Source organism: Scardinius erythrophthalmus (genome assembly GCF_964197995.2).
Source record: "Scardinius erythrophthalmus genome assembly, chromosome: 23".
Classification (NCBI taxonomy): Eukaryota; Metazoa; Chordata; class Actinopteri; order Cypriniformes; family Leuciscidae; genus Scardinius; species Scardinius erythrophthalmus.
Genome location: NC_138243.1, coordinates 14,439,685 through 14,461,530, shown reverse-complemented (window position 1 = coordinate 14,461,530; position 21,846 = coordinate 14,439,685). Strand labels below are relative to the sequence as shown.

Here is a 21,846-nt window from a genome sequence, read left to right as displayed (position 1 = left end):
CAACTCGTCTCGTGTTACCACAGCAAGGACACTCACCTGTTATGCCATACCTTCCCTCAGAAATTTCATTTTGGCTTGTGGCGTTTGATGTCATACAAATCTGTTTGATGAGTATCTCTCACATTCTTGCAGAGCTTGGTGTTAGATAATGATATTTGTTTTGATTTTATCTTTTGTTATACAAGGAGTTTTATGTATCCATTCGTTTTGGGTCAAAGGAAGCTCAAAGCGTAAAAAGGGCAGCTGTCCTTCAGGAATGTTGGAACAGTGAAAGTTTTAAAGCCAAAGTAGTCAAAACAGGAGATTATGCATTGTATTCAGTTGGTCAATAAACAAAATATGGTTTCAAAGGTATAGTTCACCAAAAAAATGGGGTTTTGTCATTACTTACCCTCAAGTTGTTCCAAAACTGTATGAATTTCTTTCTACCGTTGAACACAACAGATATTTTAAAGAATGTTGGTAACCAGACAGTTGCAGTAGCCATTGACTTCCATAGTAGGAAAAAAAATACTATGGAAGTCAATGGGTGCCTTCAACTGTCCAACATTCTTCAAAATATCTTCTTTTGTGTTCAACAGAAGAAAGAAAAGAAGAAAGTTTTGGAGCAACTTGAGGATAAATAACGATAACCCCATTTTTTTTTGGTGAACATTCTGACTGGGACAATGCTAGTTTAGTGTTGGGTGATACGGTTGGGTTACGCTTTTACTCAAAGTAATGATTACACGGGTGTGACTCCCACCCTTCCTCCACTCGCGGAAACAGTGCTCCTGTGTCGGGTGGGGGAGTCAGGCATTGTCTTTAAATGGCTCACATATTTTGCCAACAGCTTATTAAAACAACCAAATGAGGTCTCCTTTGTCAAGCACCTAAACAGACAATGAAGCTATTTAAACTCAAAGTCTTTTTAGAAAAACAGAGGGGTCTGTGATGTTCACCTTATTTCATCCCCTCTTTACTCGCCACATCTGAGACTGATTTAAAGGAGTCATCTGGCTCGCTTCTGCCATTTGTCTATAGCTATACAGTGTACGCTTCAGTCATTTATCCAATTACCATATCAGTATTTTGATGTAGCTTAAATAAAACTCTTATCAGTGAGTTTGTTTCATTTTATGCACGCATAAGTACAACACATATTGTAGTATTGCTATTAGGGATGAACCATGAGATTTAACTTGGCACAAGCAAAGTGAGGAAAAACCCGGCAAGGTGACGTAATGGCCAGCAGCCATTTTGTACATCTTGTAAGAGTTTAGTATGCATTTTACTTCAGGTGACGAGCTCCTAATAAACAGTTCCTCCTAATAACTTGAGATTTTCTTAATAATTTGGCTTGATACTAAAAGGATGTGTTATGCTTTTGAAAGCCATGCCCATAAAGCAAAACTAGATGGATTGTTCCAGTGAAACCCAAGTTCCCATGACTGGTTAAACCTGTTCCTACTCTGTATCTAAAGGGCAAATCGCTGCCCACATATGTGTACAATCTTCTCTCAAAGGAGGCTTCCGGTTGGAACCGGTCTTTGTTGCACCTAAATGCAGGTGTAGTGGGGGAAGGGCTTTTCTCGTCAGTCAGAGAGGGAAAAAAACAATCGGGCCATTGCAAAACCCTTTGGTCTGTTCTTAATCTTTTTGATTCACTATTGGCACACTTTTTGTGTGCTCAACTGACTTCAACTATGATAAACAATTACGTAAATGTAGTCTGAATGTCACTGTCATGAATGTACATGTCGAGACCAAAATATGAATCTCTTTCTTCCTCTACCCTCCCCCTCTTTCAGGTGCTCTCCAGGCAACTCGTGCCCTGATGATTGTAGCGATCCTATTCACAGTAGCGGGACTGGGTGTGGCCAGCATGGGCATGAAGTGCACTAACTGTGGTGGTGATGACCGGGTCAAAAAGTCCCGCATTGCCATGACAGGCGGGATAATCCTCATTGTTGCAGGTACATTCACTCTAATATAAAGATATTAATGTTGTTATGTAATTAAACTACAGCAGTGACAAAAACAGAGTTTCTGTGAAACTAGAAAAGTACATGTAGCTCAAAAAAATTAATTCCTGAAATATGCAGTTAAATATAAGTAATAAAAATGCATTTTTTAAATGTCAAGGTTAAAGGAACTCTTTGCAGGTCTGAAATATCTATCTTCAGTTTTGGTTTCGCATTGCTCTGAATATGACTTTGACAAATGACTTGCAGAAAATGTTCACTCCCAGTCAGTGGGCAAATACTGTGTCAAAAACAAATACTCTGGTGTTTGGAATTTTTTTTTTTTCATAAGTAACTAATTTATCGCTTCTCTTCCATTCATCAGCCCTCTGTAGCATTGTTGCCTGTGGTTGGTTTACAAGTCAAATCGTCCGGGACTTCTACAACCCCTTCACACCTGTCAATACAAAGTAAGTTTAACTGTGGCTGCCAACCACAAGAAAAGTATAGGCATTTTCCATGTGCTTCACCTTATTTTATAGTTTTTTCTTTCAGTACTGAGAAGGGAAGTCACAGCTCATAATATAATACTCTATTTCTGTAGGTATGAGTTTGGTGCAGCCATTTTCATCGCCTGGGCAGGTGCGTTCCTGGACATAATGGGTGGAGGCATGTTGGCTGCCTCCTGCCCAAAGGGTAAACCCTCTCCCAAGTACCCCAAGTCCTCCGCACCCCCCAGGTCCTCCAGACCCCCCAGCAGCAGCAAGGAGTACGTTTGAGCCACATCAGTTTTTCTCAAGCTGAAGAAGTCCATAACGAATCATTGAGCGCGAGTAGAAGTTTCCCTAGTCCGCTGATCTGAGATCTGTTATGATTGTAATTTCTTTTATTGTGGTTGACTTAGAATAGAACAAACCGCTCAGATCAGTGTTCTCGGGCAACTTTTATTCGTGCTCGACACAGCAGCCCACCTCTGAAAAAAGGTCACTTCTGTTTTCCTTTCTTTTGATAAGCACCAAGACTTTTTTCTTTCTATTTACGAATCCTGTTGCTGATGTGAGTTTGGAAAGGAGGGGTTCTTCCCCAGTGTGTTCCTCGATTCATAAGACATGCCATGTTTAGTGAACATGAAAGAGGGTGACATGCTCAGGGAAAAATCATCACTCGTACCGCTCAGTTACACCGCATCACTGCGGTAAAGCTTTGTCCTGACCTCATCATCCGCCTTGCTTGCTGTGTACATCATCCAAAGAATTGTGCCAGACACTGAGGGGCATGAGAACAACTTGCATTTAATGTGAATATATATATATATTTTTTTAAAGAACTAAGGCATAAACATGCAGATTTCTAGTTCACTTTGCTTGTCCCCGTGTCATCGGACTATCGCTTTTCAAATGATACTTCATTTTATACAAATCAACATCCTCTGAGGGAAGGTTTTTTTATTGAATTGTTTTTTTTTTTAGAAAGGAAGTAGAAAATAAGTGAAGTTTAAGATAACTCATTTATGTAAAGTAGTGTTATACTGATGGTGCTTGCATGAAATTGTAGGTGAAAAACATAAGCATGACTTTGTTTAGATGATGGTAAAGATAAAGGCAAGGCACTAAACTTCAAATTTTACAGATTTGCAGATTGGTCGGTTTCTTTTACTGAGCAACATGATCAATGCTTTTTTTTAAATCAAAGAGATGGCTCTTATATATGCAAAGTGAAACTTAACCTTAGCTTTTGTGTTTTAGCTCCTCAGTGTCCTCCTTGTTGCATGTGCACATTTATAAAGCCAATGTTACAAAATGTTTTGATACTCCTTTCTTGTATTTATTCACACCACTTACTGGTCAGGAGAAAAAAAAGGCTGTAGATAAGTTCAGTTTTATCACAGCTGGTTACAAACTAGACTAGAGGTCACATGGATTACGTGTTTTTCTATCTGTTCACATTTCTTTCCTTTGGTCTTTGTGCTTGGACCACTTGAGATGGGTTGTCCTCAAGTCTGTTTAGGAGTTAGGGTAAATTTAGGTCACGTGTATATTTGTGACCAGCTTATGCAAATATTTAACTTTTAAAAGTTTTTGACTGTTTTAAGTTTGTTACAAATTTTATGTAAATAAATTTTTTAAACAAGACCTGTCCATTGTCGTGTACTTTGTAAGTGTCTAATGATATATGTGGCAGCCAGTTAACCTATATTAGTGATTTGCAAATACCTCAGTCGAGTCTTGGTGAGTCACGTGGTCCTCTGGTTTCTGTTTCAGCATTATTTGCATGTTCTGGCTATCGCTGCTGACGTGTCTTAATGTAAATTATCCTGTAATGGGAGTGAATGGAAAATGGGTCACCCGGTGGAATCAGTGAAGTCGGACAGTACATTGTTCTGTGGGTAGCAATTAGCCCACTGGGTCGAGCCATTTGTATTTCAAGAATATCCTATCACTGGTTATAATAAAGGAAGTAAGAACATGATAAATAAAACTTGTTTACAAAGGGAATTCACCAGCTAGAAATATGTGGGACAAAATGTACTTTTTCTCATTGTTTGGGTGTTGTGCTCTGTACTGCCAGTCAGAGATAATAAATTCCTAACAATCTCCTCGTCGGTCAAACGCGAAAAAAACACGACGGCCGACGGGTCCTTTAAATTCAGACTTCAGCCCCCTAAAGAAAGTCTAAATAAAAGGTTGGTAGTCTTATTCTTTATACACATAAGTTGGCCTATATATGAACGAGTCAGTAACAAGATAACGCAATTATAGCCACTGGTAGACGCTTGACAACACAAATCGCGTTTACCCGAGGAAACTACATACCCCTTTTGAATTTGAATCGTTATAGTTTGAAACTATATATATATATATATATATATATATATATATATATATATATATATATATATATATATATACTATTTATATATATTTATATATACATATAGTGTTTAATGAAACATTTAAAAATATAAATGCTGTCAGTACTTACCACAAAATATCAAAAAGTCAGTTTGATAGCACACGTGGTTTGGGTGATAAGTGGCGCCAACTTAAAACGATATGGAACCTCATTGCATCCAGAAAAGGTTTGAAATTTCTTAAAAACGTAACCCACCTTCTATTTCAGTTTTCTAGACATTAAACTTGTTGATTTTGAGGCAGTTTGCAAGTATACGTAGTCTAATGCCAATAAATGGTTTTAAAAAAAGAGCAGCAGTAGGAAAAGCTAAAAAAAGCCAAACGCAGAGCTGTTTATTTCTTAAGGTGTGTTGCCATCTAGTGGCCAAAAATGGAACAGCTTGACACTTTGACTCACAAAAACGAGCTCAGCTTTATACACTTGTCATTTATTATGTCAAACTGATTTACACATTTATTCTTTTTTGCATGTCCCTTTATCCATTGCTGAAATACAATGCAAGCAACACATAAAATAATATAAATTCTTCATACGTGCCACAGAATCATTCAGCCAACTGATCAAATCAACTTATTACATAGTTGATCAAAAATGCATAAAAACAATTTATCATGGTACTAATCAGGCAAGTGTATAGCTTTTCAGAGTGATAACTGATGCAGCATGCAATGTTTCATAAGGCATAAAAGCATGTAAAGCAGCTAGAGATGCAAAAGCCTTTAGGGAAGAGTTTCTCAACCGGGGAGGGAAAAATGACTTAAGATTATGTACAAAATAAGAAAAAATTAATTAAAAGAATAAAAAAAAGGTACAAGTAATCTAACTTAAATAAGTTTAGTTCTGAAACCACTGGAAATTATTATTATAACCTGTAGATAGTTTATGTTAATAAGCAAAACGAGCTTTGAAATATCTTGTAGTGTACATGTGGGTGCTTTGAATAAGGTTGAATAAATAAAAGGTTGAAAACCACAACTCAAGGAAGTAGCATATATTTCCAACATTTCCTGGTTTTAAGAGACAAACTGAGTACAAATACAAGAACACTGTGCTATTCTTCTCGCCAACTGTTTGAATAAATAAAGTGAAGGACAACATCTTTTTAACAGCACAAATCTGGACAGAGTGGTCTACAGTGGCTGGTCTTTACCTTTGGTCTGAAATATGTTGATCAGTCTACATACACACATTTCTCCCTCTGGGAGGCACGAGTGTCACACACAGAGCTCTGATCTAAGAAGCTACTACGCAACAAATAACCTGTGTTGGCTTATTGTATGCTGACAGCTGCTGCCATGCGACTAAACTACAGCTGAAACGCATGCGGATCTCGTGTGAATCTGATACTGGGAGAGGTGTCTGTCTTTTCTCCTGCTGAGAGCGCCCCAACTGTCCTGTGGCAGAAGGAAGCATTTCACGAATAGCTGGTCCAAAATATTGAGAATCTGGGGAGGCTCAGGATGGCTCATTGCTGAGAGGGACAGGTAGTGGTCCATTGTTGTTGTTGTTGTTGTTATTGTTGATGACGTCATCCAGGTCTTCGTCCTCTATAACCACTATGAAATAAAATTCACATTCTACTTTAAACAGAGGCGAAAATTCGCAGTTATATTGTGTACAGTGTATAATCAGCGGAGCCGTTAATATTCCATTAAATAGATAATTTCATAAAAATTGCCTTTTGTGTCTCTCAGTGTAAACAATGATTTTTTAACAATGATTGAAAAAAAAAATCATGTTATTATATATTTATATAATTTGTCAGGGAGTGGCAATTTTGAATTGTCATCTCTTTGAATTTGAAATTGGCCTAAATTACTTTTGAAAATTGTATTTGTAGAAATATCAACATTATGTTATCTTCCTTTTAAACATCTTAGTCAGTGGCATGACCTTTAGCACGAGTGCAATATAGAACTGTTAACTTGATTTTTTATAGTAAATTGCTGATTATTAACAACTGGATGTTTTTAGAAATATCAGAATTACATTTTTATTTTCAATAAACACATTGTAATATCATGACCTTGAGCACAAGGCTAAATAAGCAATAAAACTGTCAACCTTGTTATGAACCTTTTTTTTTTTTTTTTTTTTTTACAAAAAATTACTTTAGCTTGACAGTCTCAATTCAATTGACTACTTTTAACACTTCCTAGATCTTCCTAAAATTAATCTCAATATATAAAAATCACCTTTACAAAAGGAAAAGGCACTCATTTCGTGGAGTGACCGTCCTAAAGATGGGGTGATAAATCATAAACTAAATGGAACAGAAACATACTCACCTCTCTTTGACCGTCCAATCTGTCCGAGTTTGGGGGCCCTCTGGCCTAACCTAAGCTGGGGGGATTCGGGGCTCAAGCAGTCCCTGTTGAACTCATCCCGCAAATGTTTCATCTGACACACCGAGTCAATGGGACTGGGTTGAAGTTGCTCCAAGGGCGGCAGGAGCTCGGGCATATCCGCTGTGTCAAACATCCCTGCATCCGGAGTTTCTTCCCGGTTTCCAGCGGTGACTGTGTCCGCTTCCCCGCTGCTCATCAACGCCTCTTCCGCGCCCGTGTGCTCCTTCTCCTCCTTCTCCCTTCCACCGCAACAGTACAGCATTCAGAGTGTATAGGACGACGAAACTGACTTAGCGAGGATACGTTAGTCGTTGTCTCTGCAGTGAGCTAGTGTTTCATTCCACTTCGTTATTCAGGCGGAAAACTGCAGAATTCAACTGCTCTTGACCAGCATCCCTCGGTAATGATCGTCTTTGTGTTCTGTGTGATCCTCCAGCCAGGCAAACGATGCAGCGGACCGGATGGCGTAAAGCTGTACTCTCTGACAGTCACATTATTCATTCACATCACACACCAATAAATTATAGTGAAGTTAATAAGAAACCTCAATTACAATAACGCATCAATTTAAATAAGTCCTTAATCCCCCCCCCCCCTTTTTGCCTTCATGTCTTTCCAAAATGGAATGACTTTCTTTCTCTTGAGTAAAACTATTTTCTTACATTGTCTTTTTTAGTCTCTATAGTGTGTGTGTGTGTGTGTGTGTGTGTGTGTGTGTGTGTGTGTGTGTGTGTGTGTGTGTGTGTGTGTGTTTGACCATTCAATGGAAGTCAATAGCCTTACTTGACCATATGGAAATCAGGTTTGTTTGGTTACTAACGTTCTTCAAAATATCTTCTCTTTAGTTCACAAATATCACAAGTTTTTTTTTTTGTTGATGTTTTTTTAATGATACTACAAAGATTGTCATTGGGATCATAACCACATAAATAGTAACAGAATGTTGTAAATCTCCCACTGTCTTACTCTTCTCACCTTTCTGTCTCCTCTCACTCTCTTTATGAAGAAATAAAATATAAACAGAAGCATATCTCTCACTATATGTTCTTATAGTATACAAACTGTTATTTCTAAATGTTTATATTAAATACATATATTAAAATATTATTTTATTAGATAAATTCATATATAGGCCTATACACACACACACACACACACACACACACACACACACACACAACCCTCTTGCTGGAATTCTATGAGAAATTGCACATTAGGACCCTTCAGGACTAAATTCCAGTATTCCAATTTTGACTATGTATGTCTTTGGAAGAGCATTTCGTGATAAGTCAGGATATCCCAATCCAACACCCCCTTATGTCATAACTCTTGTATACTGCCCAGCTGTACTCCAGCTTACAATGTACCGACTTTAATCCTGGAACCAAACTAATAAATCCGTAGAGAAAGTTGTAGGCCTGCTCATCTTCAATCACAATCTGTCTCTGAGATTACTGAAGGGGAAAGAGCTCATCCTCTGCATCTTTAATTAATGCTTTCAGTAAATACATTCAAAACTCCCAGAAAAACTCCATATTCGTCATTTTTTTTTTTTTTTGCCCTGCAGGTCAGCTGGGCAACTTTCTAGAAGAGTGCTGGATGTGCTGCTGTCCTCATTCCCTGAGGGTGGCAGCCCATAGTCTTCAATGGCTCACCACCAGGTACTCATAAATGAGGCAACCAGCTTGACCTCATCTATACACTCAACTGTCACAGAAAACATTTTGTTTAAACCTCTGCACATTTCTGATCACTTCCTTATCACTTTTAATTTGCACTTCCTTTTTTCGTATAACCAGCTAGTCTAATTCAGATCTATGCTCCATTTCTCCCTCACACCTTTCCTCTGTCGTGTCATCCTCTCTTCCCTCCCCCACCAAATTCTCATCACTAGATGTTAATAAGACCAAAAACACTTTATTTTCCACTCAAACATCCTGTCTAGACTAAATCTGTCCTCTCTCCTCCAGGCCAGCATGTGCTACTCCTTCAAATCCTGTGGTTATCCGATGTTCTCTGTGAGCACTGGACCAAGCTCAAGGCAGCTGAAAGAAAATGGCATAAATCAAAAGATTCAGCTGACCTCAGTAAGTATCAATCTTTGCTTTCAGGTTCACACTGCAAAAATGTCATATTTTCACAAGATCAACAGTACTTTTGACACACATTTTTCAAAACATTCGATTCCCTCCTCTGCCCCCCTTTGCAACCTCTTACTTACCATCTCTTTAACAGCTGATGACTTTGCTTACTGCTTCACATTCAAAACTACAACCATCTGCAGTCAGTTCTCAGCATCACACACCCAGGAACTCAAACCAACCACACTCACAGATAACAATATCCTCTCATCCTTCTCTTCTCTCTCAGAAGAAGGACTCTATAAGCTTCTCATTTCCAGCCACCCAACCCCCTGCCCAATAGACCCCATTCCATCACCCCTCCAACAAGCCATTTCTCCCACACTTCTGCCATCACTTACACACATCATCAACACACACAACTCAGGCATTTTCCCCACTGCATTCAAGTATGCTCGGGTAACCCCACTGCTTAAAATTCCTATATTAAACACTTCACTTGTTGAAATTTACAGACCTTGTTCTCTCCTCCCATTCATAGCAAAAGCACTTGAACAAGCTGTTTTCAACCATCATCTTTGCTTTCACAGAACAACCCGCTGGACGATTACCAGTCAAAATTTAAAAGCGATCACTCAATCAAGACTGCCTTGCTGTTGGATACGAAAGCTTTGCGGATTGCAAGAGCTGATTCCAAATCATTAGTTTTCATTCAAAATCATCAGTTCTAGATTCACCTGGAACATTCGACACTGTTAATCATCAGATCCTTCTGTTCACCCACTCATCTCTGGGCATCACTGGAACTCCACTGGTTTGAATTTTACCTCACAGGTTGGTCGTTCACGGTTGCCTGGGGAGGGAAGGTATTCAAAGCACATCATCAGGTCACTGGGGTACCCCAGGGATTAGTTCTTGGACCTCTCCTCTTCTCCATATGCACTGCATCACTGGGACCCCATTGTACAGGCACATGATTTTGAGGATTATTTGTTGACATACCTTTGAAAATCTACATATAAACTATGTAACCTGCCAATCACTTCAGATATTTCCTTATGACTCAATAGAAGCGCTGAAAACAAAAGCCACATCTTGCAGATGAACAGTATCTGTTAAAAGCTGTGCAATGACTCCCTGGGGGAGGGAAGGTATTCAAAGCACATCATCAGGTCACTGGGGTACCCCAGGGATTAGTTCTTGGACTTCTCCTCTTCTCCATATGCACTGCATCACTGGGACCCCATTATACAGGCACATGATTTTGAGGATTATTTGTTGACATACCTTTGAAAATCTACATATAAACTATGTAACCTGCCAATCACTTCAGATAGTTCCTTATGACTCAATAGAAACTCTAAAAGCGCTGAAAACAAAAGCCACATCTTGCAGATGAACAGTCTCTGTTAAAAGTTGTGCAATGACTCCCTGGGGGAGGGAAGGTATTCAAAACACATCATCAGGTCACTGGGGTACCCCAGGGATTAGTTCTTGGACCTCTCCTGTTCTCCATATGCACTACATTACTGGGACCCATTATACAGGCACATGATTTCTCCTACCATTGCTATGCTGGTGACACACTTTTCACTTCAACCAGATGATCTCACAGTATCTGCACGGTTCTCAGACTATCTGGCGGACATCTCGGCGTGGATATTATACAATTATATTATACGTGAAAGAATATTACTACAACTCAACCTAGCAAAGACTGAGCTTCTCGTTTTCACAGCCACTCTCAGTCCAGTACAACTTTACCATCCAGCTAGGTTTATCAACAATAATCCCATCAAGTTCGGCCAGGAATTTTGGGGTAATCTTTGATGATCAGCTGACCTTCAAAGACCACATTACTATAGCACGATCATGCAAGTTTGTACTGTATAACTTCAGGAAGATCAGGACCTTCCTAACTGAGCATGCAACGCAACTTCTTGTCCAGGCCCTTGGTGCAATCCTCTTCTCGCTGGACTTCCATCATGTGCAATCAAACCCTACAAATGATCCAGAATGCAGCGGTTCGACTGGACTTCAACGTACCCAAAAGAGCCCACATCTCATCGCTGCTTATCTCTCTGCTTTGGCTCACAAGTTCAAGACATTGGTGCTTGCCTACTGGACGGGCACAGGCTACACCCTCCTACCTCCACTCTCTATTACGAGTCGTGCCCTGTGAGTGTACAGCACCTTGCGTTACCATCAGGCACAAAATCACTCTCAAGAATGTTTTTATTCAATGTTCCTTGCTGGTGGAATGATCATCCAAACCCTATCCGGACAGCCGAATCCCTGACAATTTTCAAGAAACAGCTGAAAACTCATCTCTGCCATGAGCACTTGACTGCATACTAGTGAATAATAATAATAAAAAAATCCATTTCACTATTCCTTCACTTATGCTTTCACCGTTCTTTAATTCTAACCCTCCCTATTCTAGTTTACTTTCCTGAACAATGGCTGAATTTTTGTGATAGCACTTCTCGTGTTTATTACCTCATTAGATGAATCGCTTGTTGTATTCCTCAATTCAAGTTGCTTTAAATAAAAGCGTCTGCTAAATAAATAAATGTGAATATGAAACAACTAAAGATGCTGCATCATGGGAAAGGTACAGTAATGCCAGAATGAAAAAGACAAGTGGATTGAATAAAAAAAACTTATAAGGAAGAAGATAAGCGAGGATTTTTTGTTGGCATACCTTCATATAAACTATGTAACTTGCCAAATGCTTCAGATATTTCCTTATGACTATAGAAACTCCAAAAGCCACAACATGCTGATGGCCATTCTCTGTTAAAAGTTGTGCAATGACTCTCTTCGTCATTTGAACATTTCTGCATGATGTCAAGATATGAGTTTCAGCAGGTCCGATCTTAACATATTGCATTTTTGATGAGTGAGAGGCACTTATGGGAAATGTTTAATGGATGCTACTGCTAACAGGATTCCTTTACTTCAGCAGAGACAGTTCAGAAGCCTGCCATCTGACGAAAACTCTGAATGAGGACGAATATCAATGAGGAAGTCTTCAGGTTTTGTCCTGTTAGAGATGTTGCTTGGCTATTTCTCCCCAGTGACTATCTTTTAATTTAAAGTCATAACATTTGAAAATATTTAAAGATTAATTTGTGTCTGGATATATTTCTATCTTACTGCAACATTTGAAACAGGCAAAGAAGCAGGCTGGGAAGCAGATCCACATGCAGGTTTAGATTTATTAAAGCGCAAACACTAAGAAACTGGTGGGAACAAGGGGAAACACACTGAACCAGAGAATGTCCATTCAATGACTAATGAAAAACAAGTGAAACAAAGTGCTATATATACACAGGCAGACAAGCTTAACAAGATAACAAGGGGTATGGCTAATAAGAAACACCTGGGGAGACTAATCAACATTAAACCTACAAAGAACAGCAAAACATGAAGCAAGACATGAATCCAGAAACACACATGACAGGGGAACACAGGTTGGAATCATAACACTTACTCTCTGAAGCTGTGTTTATCATGTGGTTTCAATGATGATGTTGCCAGTTTCATTCCTTATGGTGTATTTTTATACATTAAGCATGTCTGGATTCTTCATTTGCAATGGAGCAATGCGGTATTGTTCTCCACCCTGTTTTGTGTAGCCTAAGTGTAATGCTAAAAGGATGCTGCTGTGAACGAGTCAAACAGGTTAAGGAGGTGTTCCTTTTGAGCCAATGTGATGACCTTTTTTTTTTTTTGATACCCACTCAGTAAAAAGGCACGATTGTGATCAGAAACAGCAGATACTTTCCATTACGCTGGACCTGCCAACACAGGTGAGTGTAGATTTTCTACAGAGATATGCAGAATCAGAGAATCTCTTCATACTCATCTGCTTTTTTACGATGATTTAACCTTTTGTTTTAGGATTTGATTAGTTTTCACTGTGTCAGTCCCTTTATGAATGCCATATATAACCGTAATCACTTTTAATTAGATCTTTTATATCAAGAAAATATCTTATCTGTTTTAAAAATTCAAATATATACAATATAAAATTAAAATAAGGGTCTACTTATGTAGTAAACTAATAATATACTACAATATTATGTAAACGCCTTCCAGTAAGGTTTCTTTTGTTAACATTATCTAGGATTTATAAATGCTGTGAACTTAACGCAGTCAAATAATGTTAACATTTACTAAAACATTTTTAAGTTTAAAAGTTGTATCTGTTAACATTAGTTAATGCACTGTGAACTAACATGAGCGTTTTTATTAACTAACATGAACAACTTAAGGGTTTATAAATGCTGTCTCACTCACACACACACACACAAACACTCACTCTCATTGGTGTGTGATACCTAAATCATATCATACTTCTCTACTTGTTGTACATTTGTAGTTGTAAGCATGTCCAACTCCATGGTAGTCATGCAGCCACAGCCTGTTATGATCTCTAATCATTCTGATCAGTGGGGATCAGAAATCTGTGACTGCTGTGATGACATGTCTGAATGTAAGTAAAGTTTGGAATAAAATACAAAGGTTACACTTTAATTCTATGGTCCACATTAGACATTCTACTAACTATAAGTAGCTTTGCAACTACATGCTAACTAACTCTCATTAGAGATTCAGTAGACTGTAGTATACTGTTAGGGTGTTGGGATTTAAGTTGACATGGTTGACCATCAAAATAAAGTGTTGGCAGATATAAGCAGACTGTCTAATTGAATAAAAGTTAGTTGACATGTAGTTGCAAAGTTACTTACAATTAGCAATGTAGTGTAATTAGGGCAAGTTCACTCCAAAATGAAAATACTATCATTATTTACTCACCCTCATGTGATTCCAAACATGTGACTCACATTCTGGTAACACTATTTTAAGGTGACGTAGTTGCACTACTACAAGTACTTAGTCTATGAGTAATTAAAGTAACTAACCCTAACTGTAACTTTATAGTAAGTAGGCTGTGTAGTCTAGTTAATTAATATTACTCAGTACATAAGTACAATGTAACTACGTAACCTTAAAATGTGTAACCGACTTTCTTAGTGTAGTTTCCTTCACTCGGTGTGGTGGTCCTAGATGAGAACCATCTTAAAGTTACAGAGACCGTTCCACTGAAGCATCCCGCAGAATGAACTTATGTTTTGATTTATCTGTTCATATCTTTATCCTAGGCTACAACATGATGTAATGTATTGTAGGCTAATAAATATTATGACCTCCCTTTCTGTAAACAGGCTGCTTTGCTTTCTGGTGTTTCCCGTGTTACACGTGCATAACAGCCAAGAAATACGGTGAGTGCTTATGTCTCCCCCTGCTGGACTTCTGCGGGTGCGTCCCACCCATATCCATGTCCATGAGGGTGTCAATGCGCCAGCGTTATCATATTAAGGTGAGAATAACTTTTCTATCGAATTTACATTTAGGGGAGACCTAGGACAGTTGTCACATACTAAATCCCAGCCAAAAGTACAATCATACAAATGTTTATTTCCTATAGCAGTTTAAACCCATATAGGCTAGTTTAAACTTGTCTTTAACTACAATTTTTGTAAATTCCAAACTCCAATTCCAATACCATCATATATTTTCTATAGCTATTGTGTAGCAAGTGAAAACATTAAAACCACACTGACGTAGCCTGCATTCAGTCATGTAAAAATGAGTGTAGTGATGTAGACTTAAGACATAGGCTAACGGCTATATTACAAATGTTCATTTGCAGGGTGATATGTGTAATGACTGCCTGATGGCCACATTCTGCAGAGCATGCGTTTGGTGTCAAATGTCACGAGAGATGAAGAGACGAGATCTACAAATCACTCTTGTTGGTGCCAGGAATTTATAAGTGAAGTTCCTAAATAACTGCCGGATCATAAGCAATAGCGAGTTATAAAATCAAAATTGTGAGAACTTTATAACTAGCAATTGCGCGTTTATATCTCACATTTCTGAGAAAAGATCGAAGATCTAGACTTGCAATTGCGATGGGAAAAAAATCAGAATTGCGAGTTTAGCTATAGCCTATCTCGAGCTGAAGCTGCTTCCTCGAGCCCCTCCACTGCAGACAGTAAGCCAAATCATTTTACTTTATAGCTTTTTGGGCAAACGAACTCACGAATGTCTTTTGAAGTAGTTCTACTGTGTGTAGCCAATATACTACTACTAATAAAAAAAAATAAGGAAAATCTTTCATGTATCTATTAATATACTGTATATGAATATGAAATTGAATATGATTCATATAATTTAATATATGAAATTGATTTGGTCATTTATTGATGTGATGTTTTCATAGGAGGCTTATTTTAATGATGATTTTATGTAAATCCCTGATGTAATTTGAAACAAAGAAATTTAATAAATTTTGTAAATGTCTGTATTGTCATATCTTTAATGTCAGTTACTCTGTTTCTAATCTGCATAATATCATGACAATTGTGTGTGATCATCTCAAATAGTGTGCCGCATATATGGAATCTTTATGGGAAAAAATATACTGCTGTATATTTAAGACAGTCATTGGTTAAAAAAAAAACTGGAAGTCAATGGGACCCAGAAACTGCCTGGTTACTGATATTCTTCTAAATATCTTCCTTTCTGTTCAGCAGAAGAAAGAAATTCATACAGGTTTGAAACAACATGAGGGTGAGTATATGATGACAGAATTTTCATTTTAAAGTGAACCATTTCTTTAAGCTAGCCTGGCTAACGTCAGACCTCTTTATCATTGAGACGTGGTCTGGAAACCACATGTTCATTTTTCTTGTATTTGAGGCGTGGTTTACGAATGCCCAGAGCCGTTTATTGGGCGCTACGAATGTCTATCAAATGCGCCTGTACGTAGCTCATAGCCAATCGTTTCAATTATACCAGATGACGTATGTAGAGCGACAGAAATTCGACGAGGAAGAAGACGAAATAAACTTGCGTTCTAAACTACTTGGAACTCTATCTAAAGGCCCGTTCACACCAAGGACGATAACTATAAAGATAACGATATAATTCTAAAAATCGTTCTCGATATTAAAGAATAACAGTTCACACCACAACTATAACGATAAAGATATGAGGAACGATATCGTTGGGATCACTTTCAGAACGATTTTTTTCCAGCTGTCGAACGATAAAACCCTGACAGCCAATCAGAATCCATTCTAATTTAAAGGTCTCACGCATTTAAAATGGATCTGGATCATCTGGGCGCGCGTGCTTAGAATAAAAAGACCGTTATCGGTCGTTGGTGTGGACGCATAGTTATAGTTATCGTGCTTGGTGTGAACGGGCCTTAAGGCTGCATCGAAATCTAACTTCTTTTTTTTATTTTTTTTTTATTCTGAACAGAGAACATAAAGAAAAACAACTTGGATTCAGTTATGGCATGATAAGTGTATGAAAAAACAAACGTGTATCGCTTCCCATTAAGTTTGCTTCATTTGCCTTTTTTTTTTTTTTTTTTTTTTTTGTTATACAATAAATTGATTTTCTGGGACTTTCAATTTCATGTCTCTGGAGAGGTTTGTTTGTGTGTTAGGGACTTGCTCTGAAATGTAGTCGTAGTTGCATATCAATCTCTATAGGACTTTAGTGCATCATCCTATAGGTATGTGGAATTTCTTCCCTCCAAACCAAGATGGCCGACATCCAGTAAGAATGCCAAGTTGCTCTGGAAGATCAAACCATTCCTTTTATCCTAAGAGACCTTTTGTAGGTAAAATAAATTTGTTCCATCAAGTAACATCTAAGGAGTCATCGATCGAACGTCTGTCTGTCTGGGTGTGTGTCTGTTATTCGCATATATCTCAAACCGATGGATTTCAAACTTGATAGATGTCTTGCTACGGGCACGAGCAGTGGTGGATAGAGTACTAACAAATTGTACTCAAGTAAATGTATTGCTACTTAAGTAATAATTTACTTGAGTACAAGTAGAAGTACTGAAAAATAATATGACTCAAGTAGTAAATAAGTAGTTTGTTTAAAAACTACTCAAGTAACTTCGTTACAAAGTACTTTAGTATTATTTTTCTATTTTTACCCAAAATGGGGAGATGATAGCGATATAGAGCACTAAACACTCATGTCATCGGTTTCATTCATACTGGAAGCCCAGTACTTATTCATCCCTCACGCAGAAAGTCCACAAGTGAGATTCATAGAAGCATTAAACTTATGACATTTCAGGAAATGCCTTATATGGATATAATAACATGCAAATAGAGACGTTTTGACTGATGAAACATGAAGACAAACAGATGATAGTGATAATATATCTGTGTTCATCAAGCTATTTCAGGTATTTTCATTAGAATGATGTATGTCTTTAAAGAGAGTTCACCCAAAAAGGAAGATTAGCCCATGATTTACTCACCTTGAAGCCATCCTAGGTGTATATGACATTCTTCTTTCATACGAATACAATCAGAGTTACATTAAAAATGTTCTGGCTCTTCCAAGCTTTATAATGGCAGTGAATGGCTGGAGAAAATTTGAAGCCCAAAAAAAGTGCATCCATCCATGATAAAATTGCTCAACTATTACTCCAGGGGGTTAATAAAGGTCTTCTGAAGTGAAACCATGCATTTGTGTAAAGAAAATATCCATATTTAAAACTTTATAAACTACTAGCTTCCGCCAGACGGCCGTCCACATCGATTTACGGTGGAAGACTAACCCCTGACCTGACGATCAATAATGATGATTTTATGTAAATCCCTGATGTAATTTGATGAAACAAAGAAATCTATCTATTAATTACAGGAACGTCTCTCTGTCTTCCTGTGTGTGTCTGTTATTCGCATATCTCTCAAACCGTTGGTCCGATGGATTTCAAACTTGACAGGTGTCTTGCTACGGGCACGACTCAAGTGCAGTGCCAAGTTTAACGTTGTTTGGATTAGAAATGCAAAAGATTTCGGTAAAAAAAGCACACATTGAAGATGTTTAGAAGGTTGTGGTTTAAAAATAAACATTCTGACATAAACACTCTGTCAGCTACACTGTTTACTTCTGAATATTCTATTTTATTCACGGCCATCATTTGTATAGCCTATTCACAAACTGTTTGCTCAAGCTTAGCCTTTTTTCGGAGTTCACGGTGTAGCCTGCTCCCTGAATCGTCGCGCTTATTCATTTGTGGATGTTAACTGAATCTGTAAGTCGGATGTTAACTGAATCTGTAAGTCAGATGTTCACCATCTCTTTCACAACCATAATTTTTGTGGATGTTAAATGAATCTGTAAGTCAGCTATGCTGTTTACCTCTGAATATTATATTTCATTCTGGTGCACTTAACGTTACCGCTACTGTTTAATAGTAGTCTATGCCAGGGGTTCCCAAACTTTTCCATGACAAGGCCCCCCAAATACCACTAGGTTCTGGCCAAGGCCCCCCTTTTGCGGGATGTGTTATTGAACCCATCAACAATACTACGACAAATGTAGAAATAAATAAATAAAAAATCTAGGTGAACATCCATTGGCTTTTTTTTTGCTGTTGTAATAATAACATTTGTATGTCAGATCTTCAAATCTGGTACAGTAATTTCAACATTCAACATTGTATCTGTGTGTGAGAGAGAGAGAGAGAGAGAGAGAGAGAGAGAGAGAGAGAGAGAGAGAGAGAGAGAGAGAGAGAGAGAGCATATCAATGGGAAGGCTGGGCCTGGTGGCAACATTCAACAACAGTGTGAGTGTGTGAGAGAGAGAGAGAGCATATTAATGGGATGGGTGGGCCTGGTGGCTTCTACACAGTTTGTCAAGTCTGGGCTTTATGTCTGTCAGTGCAACACGCATGTCACTCTCCACATTTAGACGTGTTTTGTTTTAAGTACTTTTAAAGTTGAAAAGGAAAAGGAAGAAGGCATTTCAGAGAACTCTCAGCTAGGATGGGAAAGTCATTTCTTACATACATCCAGTAGTTAGAGAGTGAAAGAGCCTCAAATTTCATTTTTAAATCCCATGAAGTAGTAATCTCAATCAGCTCCTCTTGTGATTTTAAGTCCAGACAAGAGCTTACATCAGGGGCAAATGGGTTCCTTACCCAGTTTAGATGGGTGCTGTCAAGGTCATGGAAATAGTCTCTGAAATATCCCTGGAGGTGCTCCAGGTGGGATTGTATCAGTGGAGAAATAGTGTCCAACTCACCACCAGATGACAGCAGCTCTTGGTGTAGTAGTGGGAACATTTCTGTAATTCCCTCCTTGAGCTTATTTGACCACAGTGTAATCTTCAGGGAAAAAGCACGCACTTTGTCTTGCATATTAACTATGTATGTGTCACGCCCTTGCATGCTTTGGTCAAGCACATTCAGATGACAAAAAATGTCAGCCATATATGCAAGTTTGAGAATCCAGGCTGCATTTATAAAACGGTCAGCCAGCTGATGTTTCTCAGACAAGAGAAACTCTGCAACCTCCCTCCGTAACTCATACACACGGTTCAAAACTTCCTCCTGTGAAAGCCAGCGTACGTTTGAGTGAAGCAGCAATCCATCAAAACGGGCTCCCATTTCTTTACACATGAGAGCAAACAGTCTCGGTTTCAAGGGGCGGGCTTTAATTAAGTTTACTACGTGTATTATGTCCTGTAGTACCTGATTAAGCTCATCATCCAACCGTTTAGCCACCAGTGCTTCTCGATGGAGCATACAGTGCGTGAACGCCGCATTCGGGGCCTTCTGTTTGATGAGAGCCGTCACCCCACTGTTCTTCCCAGTCATAGCTTCAGCCCCGTCAGAACACACACCCGAGACCAGTCAAGTCCATTTGAATCAATATATTCGTCCAACACTTGAAAAATCTCTCTCCCGGTGGTTCAACTTTCAAGTGCTTTACAAAATAGTATTTCCTCAACGAACATTTCTTTGGAAATGAATTTGATGTACACAAGCAACTCGGCAGCGTTAGCCACATCCGTACTCTCATCTAGCTGCAGTGCGAAATATTCGCTAGCTCTCACCTGGTCCAACAGTCGAGCAGACACATCCTCAGCCATGTCACCAATACGTCTGCTCACAGAGTTATCAGAGAGTGGTACAGCGTCAATTTTCTTCGCAGCATCCTCACTCAGTAGCTCTTTAACAAGGTCTTTGGTAGCTGGCAGTATCAAATCCTCCCCAATTATGTGCGCCTTCTTAGCTCACGCAATGTGAAAGGAAGCCAAAAACGATGCCCTCACAGCTCTCTCAGGGACAGTAGCTTCCCGCACAAATGTTGCTGACTGCCTGGTCAACTGTTCTTCCTTTCTTTTAAAAAAGTCGATTGATTTTTCGGCCTCTGCTGGATGCTTCTGGTTCAGGTGATGTTGAAGTTTCGATGGTTTTAAACATTCGTTGGAGAGGATCTCGAAGCAGAGAACGCATTTCGGGCACTCATGTCCATTCTTAAGCGTGACGCAGGTAAATCCATACTTTATGTATGCTGCCTCATACCTACGAGTTTTACTGGGCCAAGAGTTCGTTTTCTGATTTTATTTTTTTATCTGAGGTTTCGATAGCTGGCTTGTCAGGTTTATTCCTTTTTAAAAATCTATCCATTTGACAGAGATAGCCAGCTAACTAAATAAATAGCTGAATAGCTGAGCACTGGCGGTTGTTACCAAGGCTACACTGACAGATTACGTGATAGTGTCAGCCAATCAGAAAGATTAGCATTGAAAGTATAATGTTCAGATTTGCGACACATTATTATAAAGCTATTTCATAACAATACTCATAATAATATAAATATTTTATATATTTATAAAATTTATAAAATATATATTTTTTGCTTTCATTTTTTTCTTCCAACTTGCTGCGGCCCCCACTTTGAAAACCACTGGTCTATGCTATTCACCATCACGGCCATCATTTGTAGTAGCCTATTCACAAACTGTTTGCTCAAGCATAGCCTGGTCTCAATGCTAAGTTATTACTGTGTCATGCGCGCTGAAGTTAGCCTGTAACTATGTGATGTTGAATTTGCTCAAGCGTAGCATTTTCTCAGAGTTCACTGTGTAGTCTGCTCCCTGAATCATCGCGCTTATTCATTTGTGGATGTTAACTGAATCTGTAATTCAGCTACACTGTTTACTTCTGAATATTATATTTTATTCTGGTGCGCTTAACGTTAACGCCATTGTGTAATAATAGCCTATGCTATTCACCATCTAAACATATCCTATTCAATGCGTTCACAGTCTCTTTCACAGCCATCATTTGTAGTAGCCTATTCACAAACTGTTTTCTCAAGCATAGCCTGCTCAGTGCTAAGTTATTACTGTGTCATGCACACTGTAGTTAGCCTGTAACTATGTTATGTTAATTATGCCCTGCCTATTCAACAGGATAGCTCATGTAGGCAATGCAGGCTTAAATGAGGTTAACTCTACTCTTACCGATCGTGACGGCAAATCCCCATGTCCTTATTGTACGCCAGGGGTCACCAAACTAAGGCCCGCGGGCCGACTCAGGCCCGCCACCCCCCTTTGACTGGCCCCCCAGCCCCTCTGCCCCCCACTACTTGAATCGGCCCTATGAGGCAATCCCCAAAAGTCGTCATGGACGGTACGTCATGGTACGGGCGT

The 21,846-nt window shown here is 38.7% G+C and overlaps 2 protein-coding genes across 2 annotated transcripts in view; both read left to right on the top strand.

Moving 5' to 3' along the window:
- cldn7b (claudin 7b) overlaps positions 1 to 4,075 on the top strand; it is a 4,972-nt gene extending 897 nt beyond the window's left edge. Inside the window, exons 2-4 of the mRNA XM_081354579.1 lie at positions 1,791 to 1,955; positions 2,329 to 2,413; positions 2,548 to 4,075. Of these exons, the coding sequence (XP_081210705.1) occupies positions 1,791 to 1,955; positions 2,329 to 2,413; positions 2,548 to 2,722 (425 nt within the window). The 3' untranslated portion in view covers positions 2,723 to 4,075. The remainder of the gene's footprint in view (positions 1 to 1,790; positions 1,956 to 2,328; positions 2,414 to 2,547) is intronic.
- Positions 4,076 to 12,733: 8,658 nt separating this feature from the next.
- On the top strand, positions 12,734 to 15,660 carry LOC308683631 (cornifelin homolog B-like). The gene is made up of 5 exons (XM_081354165.1): positions 12,734 to 12,761; positions 13,036 to 13,100; positions 13,673 to 13,786; positions 14,520 to 14,674; positions 15,008 to 15,660. The coding sequence occupies exons 3-5, from the start codon at positions 13,681 to 13,683 to the stop codon at positions 15,128 to 15,130; spliced, it is 384 nt and encodes a 127-aa protein (XP_081210291.1). The 5' UTR covers positions 12,734 to 12,761; positions 13,036 to 13,100; positions 13,673 to 13,680; the 3' UTR covers positions 15,131 to 15,660.
- Positions 15,661 to 21,846: the final 6,186 nt, after the last annotated feature.